Here is a 12,944-nt window from a genome sequence, read left to right as displayed (position 1 = left end):
GAGTCTGTATAATGTCAAATCTTTACGTGAGTGTAGAATAATAATATAATACATATATTTATTAATGATAATGGTATTTAATTAGGCTACAAAAAAAAATCCAAACACAGGAATAATACAGAAAAGGCTGAGACGGGCAGCTGCTTTTGATTGCGAGAGTTTCCATCAGTAACACACCAACAAACCTCAACACCTCATATTCACTCAGCATCGATGTGTGTGAGAAACCAGTCAGTGGAAAGAAAAGTGGTTAACACAACTCGTATGTGATATTATCTATGGATCTGATAACGCAAGGCAGGATTATCTCTATACTGATCTCTAACTGACATGAATTTGTTGTAAAAGAGTTTTGACATTTTAAGACTTTCAAATATGAGTTAAATGAATCATGTGAGGGACTGTTGATGGCCTTTTACAGTACTAATGGCCTCCACAGAATAAAAACTGATGTGGTAATTGCACTTAATGTTTTGAGAAGTATTGCAGAGAAAGAGCTGTACTGTTAATTTAGAGCCAATAACAGACTCTTCATGGCCAACAGTGCAGCCTGGTGGTCAAATTGTACATAACAAGTCATCAAAAAGGGCGATATTAAATGGAAAATACAGTAAAATGATGAGAGAAGAATGTATAACAGGTGAAAACCCTGCACATACAAGAGACGAAAGAGGTACAACCTGACCATTTATCACATTTTTGGTTTCGTTTACACTGTAAAAGTATTTTAAATAAAGAAATGAAACATTTAGAGTCATTATAATGTGAAATGAGAGCAGACTTAATTGGCTTTATTGGTATAAATTGAGGATGCAGTGTGTTATACATCAAACAATGTTTTTGAGTGTGAATTTAATCCCAGAAAGATAAAGACACTACTCTTCTTATTCATCACATGCAGGAGGAACATATTGTGGATATATTAATTGAAAATTGTTATTGTTGAAATGTGATTATTGGGACTTTTAGAGGGTGGTTAAATGGTAATGGTAAGTAACTAAATACATTTATTCAAGTACTGCACTTACTACCATTTTGAAGTACTTGTACTTTACTTGAGTATCACCATTTTATGCTGCTTTATTCTTCCACTCAACTACATTTCAAAGAGGAATATTGCACTTTCTGCTGAACTATATTTATCTGTCAGCTTCTGTTACCTTTAGGATGGAGATTTTACACAATGGATTATAAAACAAGCTTTTAAAATACGAGACTGTTAAAGACTGCGCCAGCAGTGGTTTCCAACCTTTTTGGCTTCTGACGTCTTGCAAAAAGCAGCGTGCAGTCAGTGTCACATATCTGTTGCTATGACTTATCAGCCGCTCCATCAGAAAGTGTTTTATCTCCTCTAAACTTCTCTTATGGTTCCATTTCAATACACGTCCAAATGATCCAGTATCTCACCGAAAACCAAATGTTTGACAAAAAATCCAAAAACTAGAAACATTTTGTGTATCAGAACTTTGTTTATGCTGATTAATGATGCCATATATCCTAATATATCAGCCAGAGGGACCAAACCAGTACTCACAGTATATGCTTCATACTTATGTACTTTTACTTGAAGGTCCAATTTGTGAGAAAGTTGTTTTATGAGTCTCATTCCCAATCTGTCACAAACTGACACTGTAGGCTGGCAGAATCAACTCTCTTACAAATTGTAGGATTTTTACCTGTAACAAAGTACTTTTTCATTGCTGTATTGGTACTTGTACTCAAGTAAAGGATCTGAATACTTCTTCCACCACCGTTACAGTGCAATGAATAAACATGTTTGAATCCAGGAGCAGTGTCTTCAGTGGTTTGAGGACAAAAAAGGGAAGGCAATAAATAAGAAACTGAGTCATTTTGGCAATACCTTGTCAGAAATTAAGCTTTTTTAAAATCAAAACATACTCTCATACTGAAAATGCACCACACTGTATTGTTCATGTGTCTATAGAAATGCTTCTGGTGTCATTTAGAGTCTTGTTCTTGAGATTTGGGACTTTCATTGGCACGTATCAGACATGTATAAATCCCATGGTAACAGCTGTGTGAGGTCAGAACCCACATATGGACATGTTGATAAGTGACATTGTCATTTTCCTGTCCATGCTTCAGGGTCTTTTTCTACATTAACTCTAAATAGAAATAAAGGTACATTTAGAATGAATCCTATTCAAATGTGATCTCTTTCCACAAACCCAACAACTCTCATTTTTTCTTCACTTGAGCGTAGAGATCCTCTGGACCATCAGCAGCCTGTGTTGAGCTTTTTGCTGTACTGGACGCTTTGACCTGTGCATACAACGTCTCCTGCTGCTGACCACTGTCCGGCAGTAAATCAGAAGAAGTTTTAGGTTTCTGCACGGAGAAGTCAATCTCTCCATAATGGATGTTTTCGTCCTCTGCTTCTCCTCTTCTTGCTGGCTCCTCAACAGTCAGCTCTTCACCTGTTTGACTCTGTAAAAACAGGAAGTGTTGTGAGGATCTGGATGTGGACTGTCATCCGGATTTGGAGCCGTGATCCAGCTTTTAATGGACACAGCAACAAAATACCTTATATTGTTTAAAAAAGAGCTCAAAATGAATTGTGTTCTCCTGTTTGGGTTATATAGTCTTCAACCACAGTGGGTTGCTGATAATTTGTAGCATTTGTTTTTTGAGCTTATCTCTTGGGTTGTCCATTTACTATTTAGTCCAAACGTATTCATACGTTACATCTTAGAAGAGATGCAAAGCATTTAAAATCAAGTGCTACAGAGAACAGTTTAGCATTTTCCCACCTGATTCTGTTGTTGAATTAAATCTGTCGACCTTGACCGCCTCGCACGCTTCAGGATCCTGTCAAATAAACCATCAATGAGAAATCTGGATTGGTACGTACACTGATTGTAGAAAAAAAGTGCTCTTTTAAAGGGTAACCACTAATCCACTAATTTTACACATTAAAGTGTGTTTACAGGTGTTGGGGAGTTCTGCTGCATATGTGAAATAAGTAGTATGAAGCCTCTGAAGGCTCCAGAGGAAGCTGCATGTAATCTGATAAATTACCTCAAGCAATGTTACTTGGTGGCTGAGCTGCATTTTGGGTAATGTGGGTGTCGGGTTTCACAAGGAAGAAAAATGCGTGGAACAAAAAAAGTGATCTCTGTTCTGCTGTTTCCATTTTGATCATTTGTTTTTAAACTGTCCGTGAGTCAAACAGTGTTATGAGAGTGCGATGCAGACCAGTGGACTGCTTCTCCAAACCTGGTGCTCACGAGGGGTGTCACCGCTAACGACAATAATCATAAGCTGCTATGAACAATAAATGTGACATTGAAAAAGTGAAGCATTGATATCGTGTTAATAAAAGACTCTCTCCACTCTCCACCTGACTACACTCCACCTCCCCTATAACCAATGTTATTCATTGACAAAAAAAGATAAAACACACAATAAACAAAGTTAAAATGACTGAGAGCTTCTTTTTTTCAAAGTTTCTATAGATATTGAGCCCTCGTGCCTACATCACCCACAACGCAACTTAGCCACTGAGTGACATCACTGGAGGAAATTTATCAGATTTCATGCAGCTTCCTCTGGACCCACAAAAGGCTTTACAATACTTTTTCACATGTGCAGTATGACCTCCTCAAGACATGTAAACACACTTTAGTGTGTAAAATATGTGGAGTTACCCACAAGTCCCAGTAACTGAGTCACATTAGCTGCTGTATATGTCATACTTACCAAACACAGACAACCATGAGCACGATGATCCCAATGATTCCTCCAAGAATTGCCTCCCATGGTGGAGATCCAGGGGGGTCTGCTCCTAGTGACAAACCAAACGTAAGTCATGAATAGACAAGTAACAAAACCTATTCAGCCTTTGTGAGATCGATCTTATGGATCCAGTTCAGTTCTACATTTACCTGAACCATTCAAATGGATCTGTGATGACGTCTGACTCCCGAGATCATTTGTGGCCACACAGTAATAATCTCCTCCATCTGTCACATTAAAGCTGTAAAAGTGTCCTTCAGATACATTCATTGGTCCATCTTTACTGTTCCTGAACCAGGTGAAGCTGCTGACGGGAGGCTTGGCTCTGCTGGAGCAGGTCAGGTTCACCCAGCTACCTGCTGATGCACTGATGGACACTGAGGTGTCTTTAGGAGCATCTGAGGAAAATGTGACAGAGATGTGAGATATGAGATTAACATCAGAGCCTGAATAAGAGCCTTTATTTGTATCATGTGCTGACAGGATCCAATAACAAACTCTGGTTGTCTTACATGAAACACTGAGAGTCTTTGTCTCCTCTGCTTTCTTGACATCTTGTCCTTCATTCACAGGATATGTGGCAGAACAGCTGATGTTGTATCCATCATGTTGGTCTGACAGAGTGATGGTCTCCTGGATTTTAGTTGTAAAGTTTCCATCTGTGTTGTGAGAGTCTTGTTGGAGATTCCAGGTGAGTTTAGGAGGGGAGTGTGGACAGGGAGTGAAAGCTGAGCAGGTTATAGTGACAGACTCCTTCTCCTTCAGATCACCTGAGATCTCAATTCTGGGGCGACGAGGAGAATCTGTGGGTTCAAATCAAACACATATCTTACACGGAAAAATAAAGCAGAAATTACAAAAATCTTTTCATTGTTAAATTCCAAAGATGATGCAGAATCTCACACTTCTGTATTGAAACTACATGACGTATAAATAACAGCTTGTTCTGCTTTTAGTGTTCAAAAATTTAACAGACACTGTTAATTAAAAATTGAAATTCCTGACAAAGTGAAACATTCTTTCTGAGCACAAATATTATAGACTGGCTGAAATAAACTCTCTTACCTTTAACTGTTATTTGAAGAGGATCACAAATAGCTGTTGCCTTGATTTGGCTGTTTTCAATTCTGAGGTAGTATGTGTTTGTGTAACTTGTGATTAAACTAGAAAATAAAGTGGTGCATTTTCTCTCTCTCAGGTTTCCAGTTATCTTCATTGGATAGGTGTTATTTGTCCTACTACTGTTGAAAATCACATTGTCTGGATTGTTACTAAATGAGTGGTCATTCTTAATCCACACTCCAAAGATTTCTGTGCTGCTGTCAAACTCTTGTTCTGGTTCAGGTCTAAAGTTACATGGGATTTGCAAACAAGATCCACTCAGTGCTTCCATCGTCCTTGGTGCAGTAATGAAGAGATGTGCATCTTCAGGACAAGCAGCCAAAGCACCTGTGAACCAGACTCATGATTACAAACTGTTCAAAACAGTTCTCATGAAAAGAGACAAAATACTTTCAGCTCCAGATGACTAAGTCAGTAGTGTCACAGTGACACAAGAACTCAGGCAGAAAACACAGTTCATAATACTTACATGAATTTAGGAAAAATAACAAAAATGGAGTTCAAACTGTAAATGGACAATAATGTCTCCAAACAAAAGTGAGTGAACAAACAGCTCACCTGAAACAAAGAAGACATTCAGCAACATGTTGGCTGTCACCATATTCACACACAGGACTGACATGACACTCATCACCTGGGTTTACAAACACAAAAATGCAGTCCTGTTTTAGGCATTTTAGGAGCTATTACAAAATGACTGTAAAGAAATCGGAAAATGTCACACAATCGCAACACCAACCTGCACCGTACAACCAGGAAACTCTGTGTCATAAGTTGAGATCAATTAACGTCTTCAGAACTACAGAGTCAAACACAATATTTAAAGTCTGAAAAATAACACATTTGTGAATTTCTGGTATTTCAGTGAATACAATATTCTGCTGATGCAAAGTCTCTTTTATTACATTTTTGTTCAATTTAACAAACTCAACTAAATATGTTTTTGAAGTGTAACAAAATAATATAATTGTCTCAAAGTAAAATAAGTGAATACAAATCCTTACCAGACAACGAAAGAGAGAGAGAGCAGCAATGAGATGCTTTGGTGGTGATGATGATATCAAAGTGGAAGACTTCAGTTGACAAATCTTAGCTGAAGTGCAACACCTAATAACCAACTTCCCCTTTTAGTTGTTGCAATTCAAAACCAAGTCAACTTCCTGTGTTGGAAGTTTACAAAGACAAGTGCTAGACATAATCTGAGCAGTGAGCTTTACAGAATCATTTTTTGTAGAAGGAGGTACAAGAAGTTCACACATTTATATTGAACACATGAAAATTAAATAATAATAAATAATGAATGAGATAAAATAAAAGTAAGTTTTGGTCATGTATAAAACACAGTTGTTCATCTCTACTTATTATTTTACACTACCTTCCATTGTTTTAGCTTCCTCCACACTACATTTTTCATTTCAGGCTTCTGCTTCTCCTTGTGTGTGGAAATTCGGCACGCTTGACCATTCAGGAGAGATGAAGAAAACTCAGGAGACCCCGATGACTTACGATGAAGTAGTTTATATAACTTGATCAAGGAGGAACAACATAACAATACAACTGTGTTCACAGTGTAATGCCAAGTCAATTCCTCCCGAACCTCCCCAATGTTCAGGTTTTATCCACTCGGCTCAGGAGGCACCTTTCCCATACATGGATATCTGTTTGACACCAAAATACAGGAAAGTTACTGCAGAGCTTTATCTGCAGCTGCTTCGATCTGCTAAGTATGCGACGACCATGAGTGATATACACTCACAGATCAAGAGGTCACTGTGCCCTCATCCAGACATGATCAGGCCTGGACTCCTAACCTTAATACAGGGCACTTATGAAATCTTGTCCTGTGGGGGCAAAGAGTCTGGTCAGCAGCCTCTTTGGAGCCTTTTTCCCCCCACAGACTGAATGAGTCCGTCATTAAGAAAATCACAAACATTACTAAATATATCTTTACATATGGATAAGGATTTAGGTGCTGCTAATTAAGCAGGCTCAACTGCCAACAGTGGGAAACGCTTGGATACCAAAGTGACAAAGTGTCTCTTATTTTTTGAATGCCCTCTCTTGCTGACAAGAGCCTTCCTCAATAAAATAACTTATGAAGTGAAAATAAATACTTATCAAAATCACTTATCAAATTATTGGTTTGGTTAGCATTATGACAACTTGCAGGGTGCAAAATCAGTATGATAAATGCAAAATGAAAGTAGTACCTCAATGTTACCCCAGATTAATGAACTACTGTACATGGGCCTCAAATTCAAATTGTAAATGATTCAATTTTTGTCTCCCATAATGATAATAACAATTCACAGCCGGGAATGTCACGATAGGACATAATACAGTTATGTATGTGGTGTTTTTAAGCCATTGTGTTCTTTAAAAACAACTCCCAATCTATAAATTCACACCAGGAAATACACTGTACAACAGGTTTTTCTGTGTCGCAAGTAGTGGCGATCAACAATCACACTGCTGCTCTTTAAAATTATATTTAATGTAAGATCATTAAAAGAATGAGTTTGCAGTATTTCAACTACATTTTCAATTTAATTATCACTTCTTAAATTCCAGCTGGTTTATGTTGTAAATCAGCTAGGTTGCACATCAGTGATTTCTCAGTTACTAATTATATCTCGTGACACAGGAGGAAGAGAGAGGCGACAGACCGGTAAACTCAACCAAATGAGATCTTTTATTTGTTGTTATCTTATTTACATAAAAAAAAAATTCACAACTTTTCGTAGAGCGTTTTTTTTGCAGCTATTGGTTTTCTGAGCTGGATATAAAAGAAAACATTTGTCAGAGGTCAAAGAACTATTTCACATACTCTTTAAAAATGTCTTGTGATGATTTTAGTAATGTTCATACACAATACGTAAAATGTTGTGGGCCAAGCCATGTTTCTCAAGTGCAAACAATGCAGAAACAATGAGTGTCCGTCATTTTCAATCAAAACACAATTCCACATATGATTCATAAAATATGATGCATGCTTTCAGCCATTCAGCTACAGTATGTGCGGTGAATCAGAATCAGCTTTATCTGCAAAGTGTGTGTGTACATATACATGGAATTTTACTTTGATTTTGAGTTGCTCTCAGTGTGCTTGCACACGGTTACAAGAACAATCTGCAGGAAGAAAGTACATTTTGAGATCTATAAACACCATGCGCACTGATGAAAACATGCACAAAATGTCACATTTTAAATCAAATGCAATGAACTAGATGTAAAGAAAAAAACATTTCCTTGTGAAAATGTGACAATATGTGTTTAAAGGTTGCATGTTATGCTCATTTTCAGGTTTATACTTTTATTTTAGGTGTCTACTATTAACTGCTTAAACACTTTTTCTCATACTGCCTATCGATGCAGCATCTCCATTCACCCTCTGTCTGAACGCTGTACTTTAGTGCCTGTCTATTTAAGGCCCTCCTCTACGAAGGTTGCTCTGATTGGTCAGCTGTCACAGGTCTGAGCAGGCACCTCCCACTGTGTTTCCACATCAGCTCTGACAGTATATTATTCGACCATGGCTGTGTTGGAGGCGTGGCTATGGAGATGATTGTAAAGTTGTGACATCACAACATTACAGGATTCCGGACGGCTCGTTTAGAGTCACAGTATTTGAATACAGACTGTGTGTATTTCTCTGTTGATTGAGCATTTTGATACTTTCACAGTTTTTATATGGCACCTAGACCTCTTATATAATAAAACGACATTGAAATATTACTTTCTCTAATATGATGCCCTTAAATAAAGATATGTCCATACGTTCATTTTTTCCTCACTTGAGCATAGACAGTTTCTGGGCAGTCAGCAGTCTGTGTTAAGCTGTTCGGTGTCTTGGACACTTGAACTTGAGCATACAGTACATCCAAGTTTGAGGATGGTTCAGGCCGATTGGTAAAGTCGATCTCTGCATAATGGATGTCTTCTTTATCTGTTGCTCTGGCTGGTTGGTGAACAGCTGGCTCTTCAGCTGTTAGGCTCTGTGAAAAAAGAGGAAACAAGAAATGTGGTGATGAGCTGAAGTTGAGCCCCTAAATACTTCCTTTATTTCACTTAATTTTGTCACTCACTCAGCTCCCACTGCTATAGCAAAGTGATAATAATCACAATAATCAATAACAGAAGCTTTTATGAAACACGAAAACCTTGTTTGTATGCCAAAAATCTGAATGATCTCATGTATTTGCAGATACCACAGTGTGTTGTTGATGGGGGTTTTTAACAGGATGTTTCATCACATTTCCTTTGTGACTACATATTTACCCACCAATGAGGAACCTGTTTAACCCAGTGTAGATCCCATGAGTGCAATCAGTATCAATAGAAACATAATCAAAATACACAATTCTGTTCTTTCCCACCTGTGCCTGTTGTGAAGTTGGATGTTTTGACTTTAGCCACCTAGAAAATATAAGAGGGCAGTCAGCTTAACCATTTGTGTAATAATAATAATATCAATAACAACAACAACAACAACAACAATAATAATTATGATAATAATAATAATTTTTATATAAAGCTGTTACAAAGTGCTTTACTTTAAAACCATAAATTAAATACAGATAAATGTAACAATTAATAAACACATTAATTAACACAATATAATATATAATAACAGATCAAAGCAGGTCAGTTCACAGTTTAGAGGATTTGAAAATGAAGTCTGTCAACCATTCTTTGAGAAGGCTAATTCTTCCTGCCTTTATAACACACATTTGATGCTTTACGGGTGAATAAAACTTTTCAAATCTAAAACTCTACTTGATGTGAGAAATGCATAAAGGTTCACTTGTGTTTGAAGGATAATTAAATTAAAGATGCTTTATATAACTGAAAGAAAAAAGGATTGTGTAACTATGGTGTTATGCTTTCTTATTGTCAATTCACTATGAAAGGAAATTCCTGCTTTCTGCATTGGGATTTTTAGATTGGGACCTAAGGTTTCTGTGTGGACAAATCTGGATATAACTTGATTTGAGTTACTTACCAAATAGCAACAACTGCACAGATGACTACAATGATCCCAATGACCCCTCCAACAACTGCCCCATGTTGTGCTCCTACAGAAACAAAAACTTTGTAAGTCAAGTCAGAAAGTATCATGCCTCTCACCTAGCTTTCCTGTAAGGCTTAGTTTAACATACCACATTTTGCTTTTTATATGTAATAATATAATTTGTTGGCTGTGTCTGTAAAATTTGGACACAACTGATGCTGTTGATATTTATATTGATGCATAAAATACGTAATCCAACATTTACTGCTCCTATTTCACCAATGGATGAACTATAGTTCCATGTTTACCTTTATTAGTTGGATGGATCTCTGTTGACCTCTGTCTCCCCAGATCATTTGTGGCCACACAGTAATAATCTCCTCCATCTTTCACATTAAGGCTGTAAAACTGTCCTTCAGATACATTCATTGGTCCATCTGTGCTGTTCCTGAACCAGGTGAAGCTGCTGACGGGAGGCTTGGCTCTGCTGGAGCAGGTCAGCTTCACCCAGCTACCTGCTGATGCACTGATGGACACTGAGGTGTCTTTAGGAGCATCTGAGGAAAATGTGACAGAGATGTGAGATATGAGAGTAACATCAGAGCCTGAATAAGATCCTTTATTTGTATCATGTGCTGACAGGATCCAATAACAAACTCTGGTTGTCTTACATGAAACACTGAGAGTCTTTGTCTCCTCTGCTGTCTTGACATGTTTTCCTTCATTCACAGGATATGTGGCAGAACAGCTGATGTTGTATCCATCATGTTGGTCTGACAGAGTGATGGTCTCCTGGATTTTAGTTGTAAAGGTCCCATCTGTGTTTTCCTCTATTTTGTTGTGAGAGTCTTGTTGGAGACTCCAGGTGAGTTTAGGAGGGGAGTGTGGACAGGGAGTGAAAGCTGAGCAGGTTATAGTGACAGACTCCTTCTCCTTCAGATCACCTGAGATCTCAATTCTGGGGCGACGAGGAGAATCTGTGGGTTCAAACCAAACACATATTTTAAATTGAAGAATTCAGTACAGTACAGTTTTTATCATAGATTAAAATTGGAACCTTTTATATTAAATCCAGTCAGCTTCATCATGAGACTTTAAAATTAACTTGGATATTTCTACATTTTTGTAGAATTTAGCCTTTAATATGATTATGTGAACGATTGACAGACAGTCGCCACATGAGACTTCCCTTTTTTCTAAGCCTGTTCACATATGAGTGCTTTTAATAGCAATGAAAACAATGTCTAGTTTCACAGTCAAGTTAAGGTTCATGGTACTTGCTGTTTAAGCATTGAGCTGTGACAACATTATGAACTGACTGATAAAAACCAAACTCTCTTACCTTCAACTGTTATTTGAAGAGGATCACAAGAAGCTGTTGCCTTGAATGGGTCGTTCTCAATTCTGAAGTAGTATGTGTTTGTGTAACTTGTGATTAAACTGGAAAATAAAGTAGTGCAGTTTCTCTCTCTCAGGTTCCCAGTTATCTTCATTGGATACGTGTTAGCTGGCCGACTACTGTGGAAAATCACATTGCTACGGTCCTGTTTAAATCTTGAGTCATTTTTAATCCACACTCCAAAGATTTCTCTGCTGCTGTCAAACTCTTGCTCTGTTTTAGCACTAAAGTTACATGGGATTTGCAAACAAGATCCACTCAGTGCTTCCGTCTTCTTTGGTGCAGTAATGAAGAGGCCTGGATCCTTAGGACATTCAGCCAAAGCACCTGTAAACCAGACTCATGATTAACAAAATGTTTAAAACAGTCCTCATGAAGAGAGACAAAATACTTTCATCTCCAGATGACTAAGTCAGTACTGTCACAGCGACACAAGAAAACACAGAAAACACAGTTCATAATATTTACATGAATTCAATTCAATTCATGAGTTCAAACTGTAAATGACATTTCAAAATGTGCGAAGAAAATATCCACAAAGATAACTGTCATGATAAAGAAAGCAGCTGTATGTTACTGTTAGTTTCTTTTCACTTCACCAGGGTATGAACAGTCAGAAAAAGTAACTCTCTTTGTTAATAAAGTGCAGATTGTAAATGACAACAGCTCACCTGAAATGAAGAGGACACACAGTAACATGTTGGCTGTCACCATATTCACACACAGAAACTTGCTCCCTGGATTTGTAAACACCATAACACTCGTCAGTCGTCTTAATCATGTCACTTATACATTTTTACAAAGCATTCATGTTCTTTAAAAGCAACTTCCTCATTTCAAATATACACAGGAAACTTGTGATGTGCAACCAAAGTTCACTGATTTTTTATAAGTGGTAATTAACGTCAGCGGAGCTGTGCTTTCAGAATCAGTTAGAATACAAAAAATGCCATGAAACACTGATTTATTGTTTGTTTGTTTTTTCATTTAAAGTAAAACTAAAACACAAACAGATGAATAATGTGTCTGTCAGTGCAACTAAACTTAAGGTTTAGTTTAAGAAGCTCAGAAATAAAAGCAGCAAAACGTTTCCTTACCGAACATGGCCACAGATCGAAAATACAAAAAAGGCTGAGGTTATTATAGAGTGACCACCTGACCTCGCTGTTGTGAAGAAATGCAGTGCACTTTGTTTCAAGTTTTCTAGTTTCTGGTCACTTGACCACTATGACTAAACACTGCAGAAACACAGGCAGTTTTGTCTCTACTGCTCATGCTGGGAGCGGGAAGCCAGATGTTGCGACATCTTACAGTAGGTTTTAATTTACTAATTCTTCCTCAGTGATTCTGTTTTTTAACGTGACTCACATGAGCCTTTATACATACATTAAATAACAGACAATGGCAATGGCATATTTTAGCAAGTGAAGTATTGGCTGCATGTAAATCACCCATACTACAGTTACTACAAAGTAACACTTCTGAACACTTTCCGCTATGAAAAGCTTCATTTTTATTTCATTTAGCAAACTTCACATACATCATATGCAAAATAATGACATGGAATAAGCATCTTTTTGATAGGTTGGAAAATACCAATATTAGACTTTGAGAACAAAAGAAAGAGTCAGATGCCATAAATGATTTCAACATGAG

At 37.4% G+C, this 12,944-nt stretch overlaps 2 protein-coding genes across 2 annotated transcripts; both read right to left on the bottom strand.

The window, feature by feature from the left end:
- Nucleotides 1-2,199: 2,199 nt before the first annotated feature.
- LOC311249817 (sialic acid-binding Ig-like lectin 13) lies at nt 2,200-5,919 on the bottom strand (the record flags this gene model as incomplete). Its single annotated transcript, XM_084341133.1, has 9 exons — nt 5,883-5,919; nt 5,618-5,677; nt 5,437-5,512; nt 4,822-5,205; nt 4,269-4,559; nt 3,906-4,154; nt 3,721-3,805; nt 2,772-2,829; nt 2,200-2,448 (listed from the first exon to the last, which is right to left on the bottom strand). The coding sequence occupies exons 3-9, from the start codon at nt 5,507-5,509 to the stop codon at nt 2,200-2,202; spliced, it is 1,389 nt and encodes a 462-aa protein (XP_084197259.1). The 5' UTR covers nt 5,510-5,512; nt 5,618-5,677; nt 5,883-5,919.
- Nucleotides 5,920-7,547: 1,628 nt separating this feature from the next.
- LOC311249294 (sialic acid-binding Ig-like lectin 13) lies at nt 7,548-12,424 on the bottom strand. Its single transcript, XM_084340220.1, has 8 exons — nt 12,386-12,424; nt 11,960-12,025; nt 11,232-11,615; nt 10,561-10,866; nt 10,198-10,446; nt 9,881-9,953; nt 9,255-9,294; nt 7,548-8,873 (listed from the first exon to the last, which is right to left on the bottom strand). The coding sequence occupies exons 1-8, from the start codon at nt 12,390-12,392 to the stop codon at nt 8,658-8,660; spliced, it is 1,341 nt and encodes a 446-aa protein (XP_084196346.1). The 5' UTR covers nt 12,393-12,424; the 3' UTR covers nt 7,548-8,657.
- Nucleotides 12,425-12,944: the final 520 nt, after the last annotated feature.

Source organism: Pagrus pagrus (genome assembly GCF_965226575.1).
Source record: "Pagrus pagrus genome assembly, chromosome: 20".
NCBI lineage: Eukaryota > Metazoa > Chordata > Actinopteri > Spariformes > Sparidae > Pagrus > Pagrus pagrus.
Note: the sequence above shows the minus strand (reverse complement) of the source record. Positions and strands in the feature narration are given on the sequence as shown.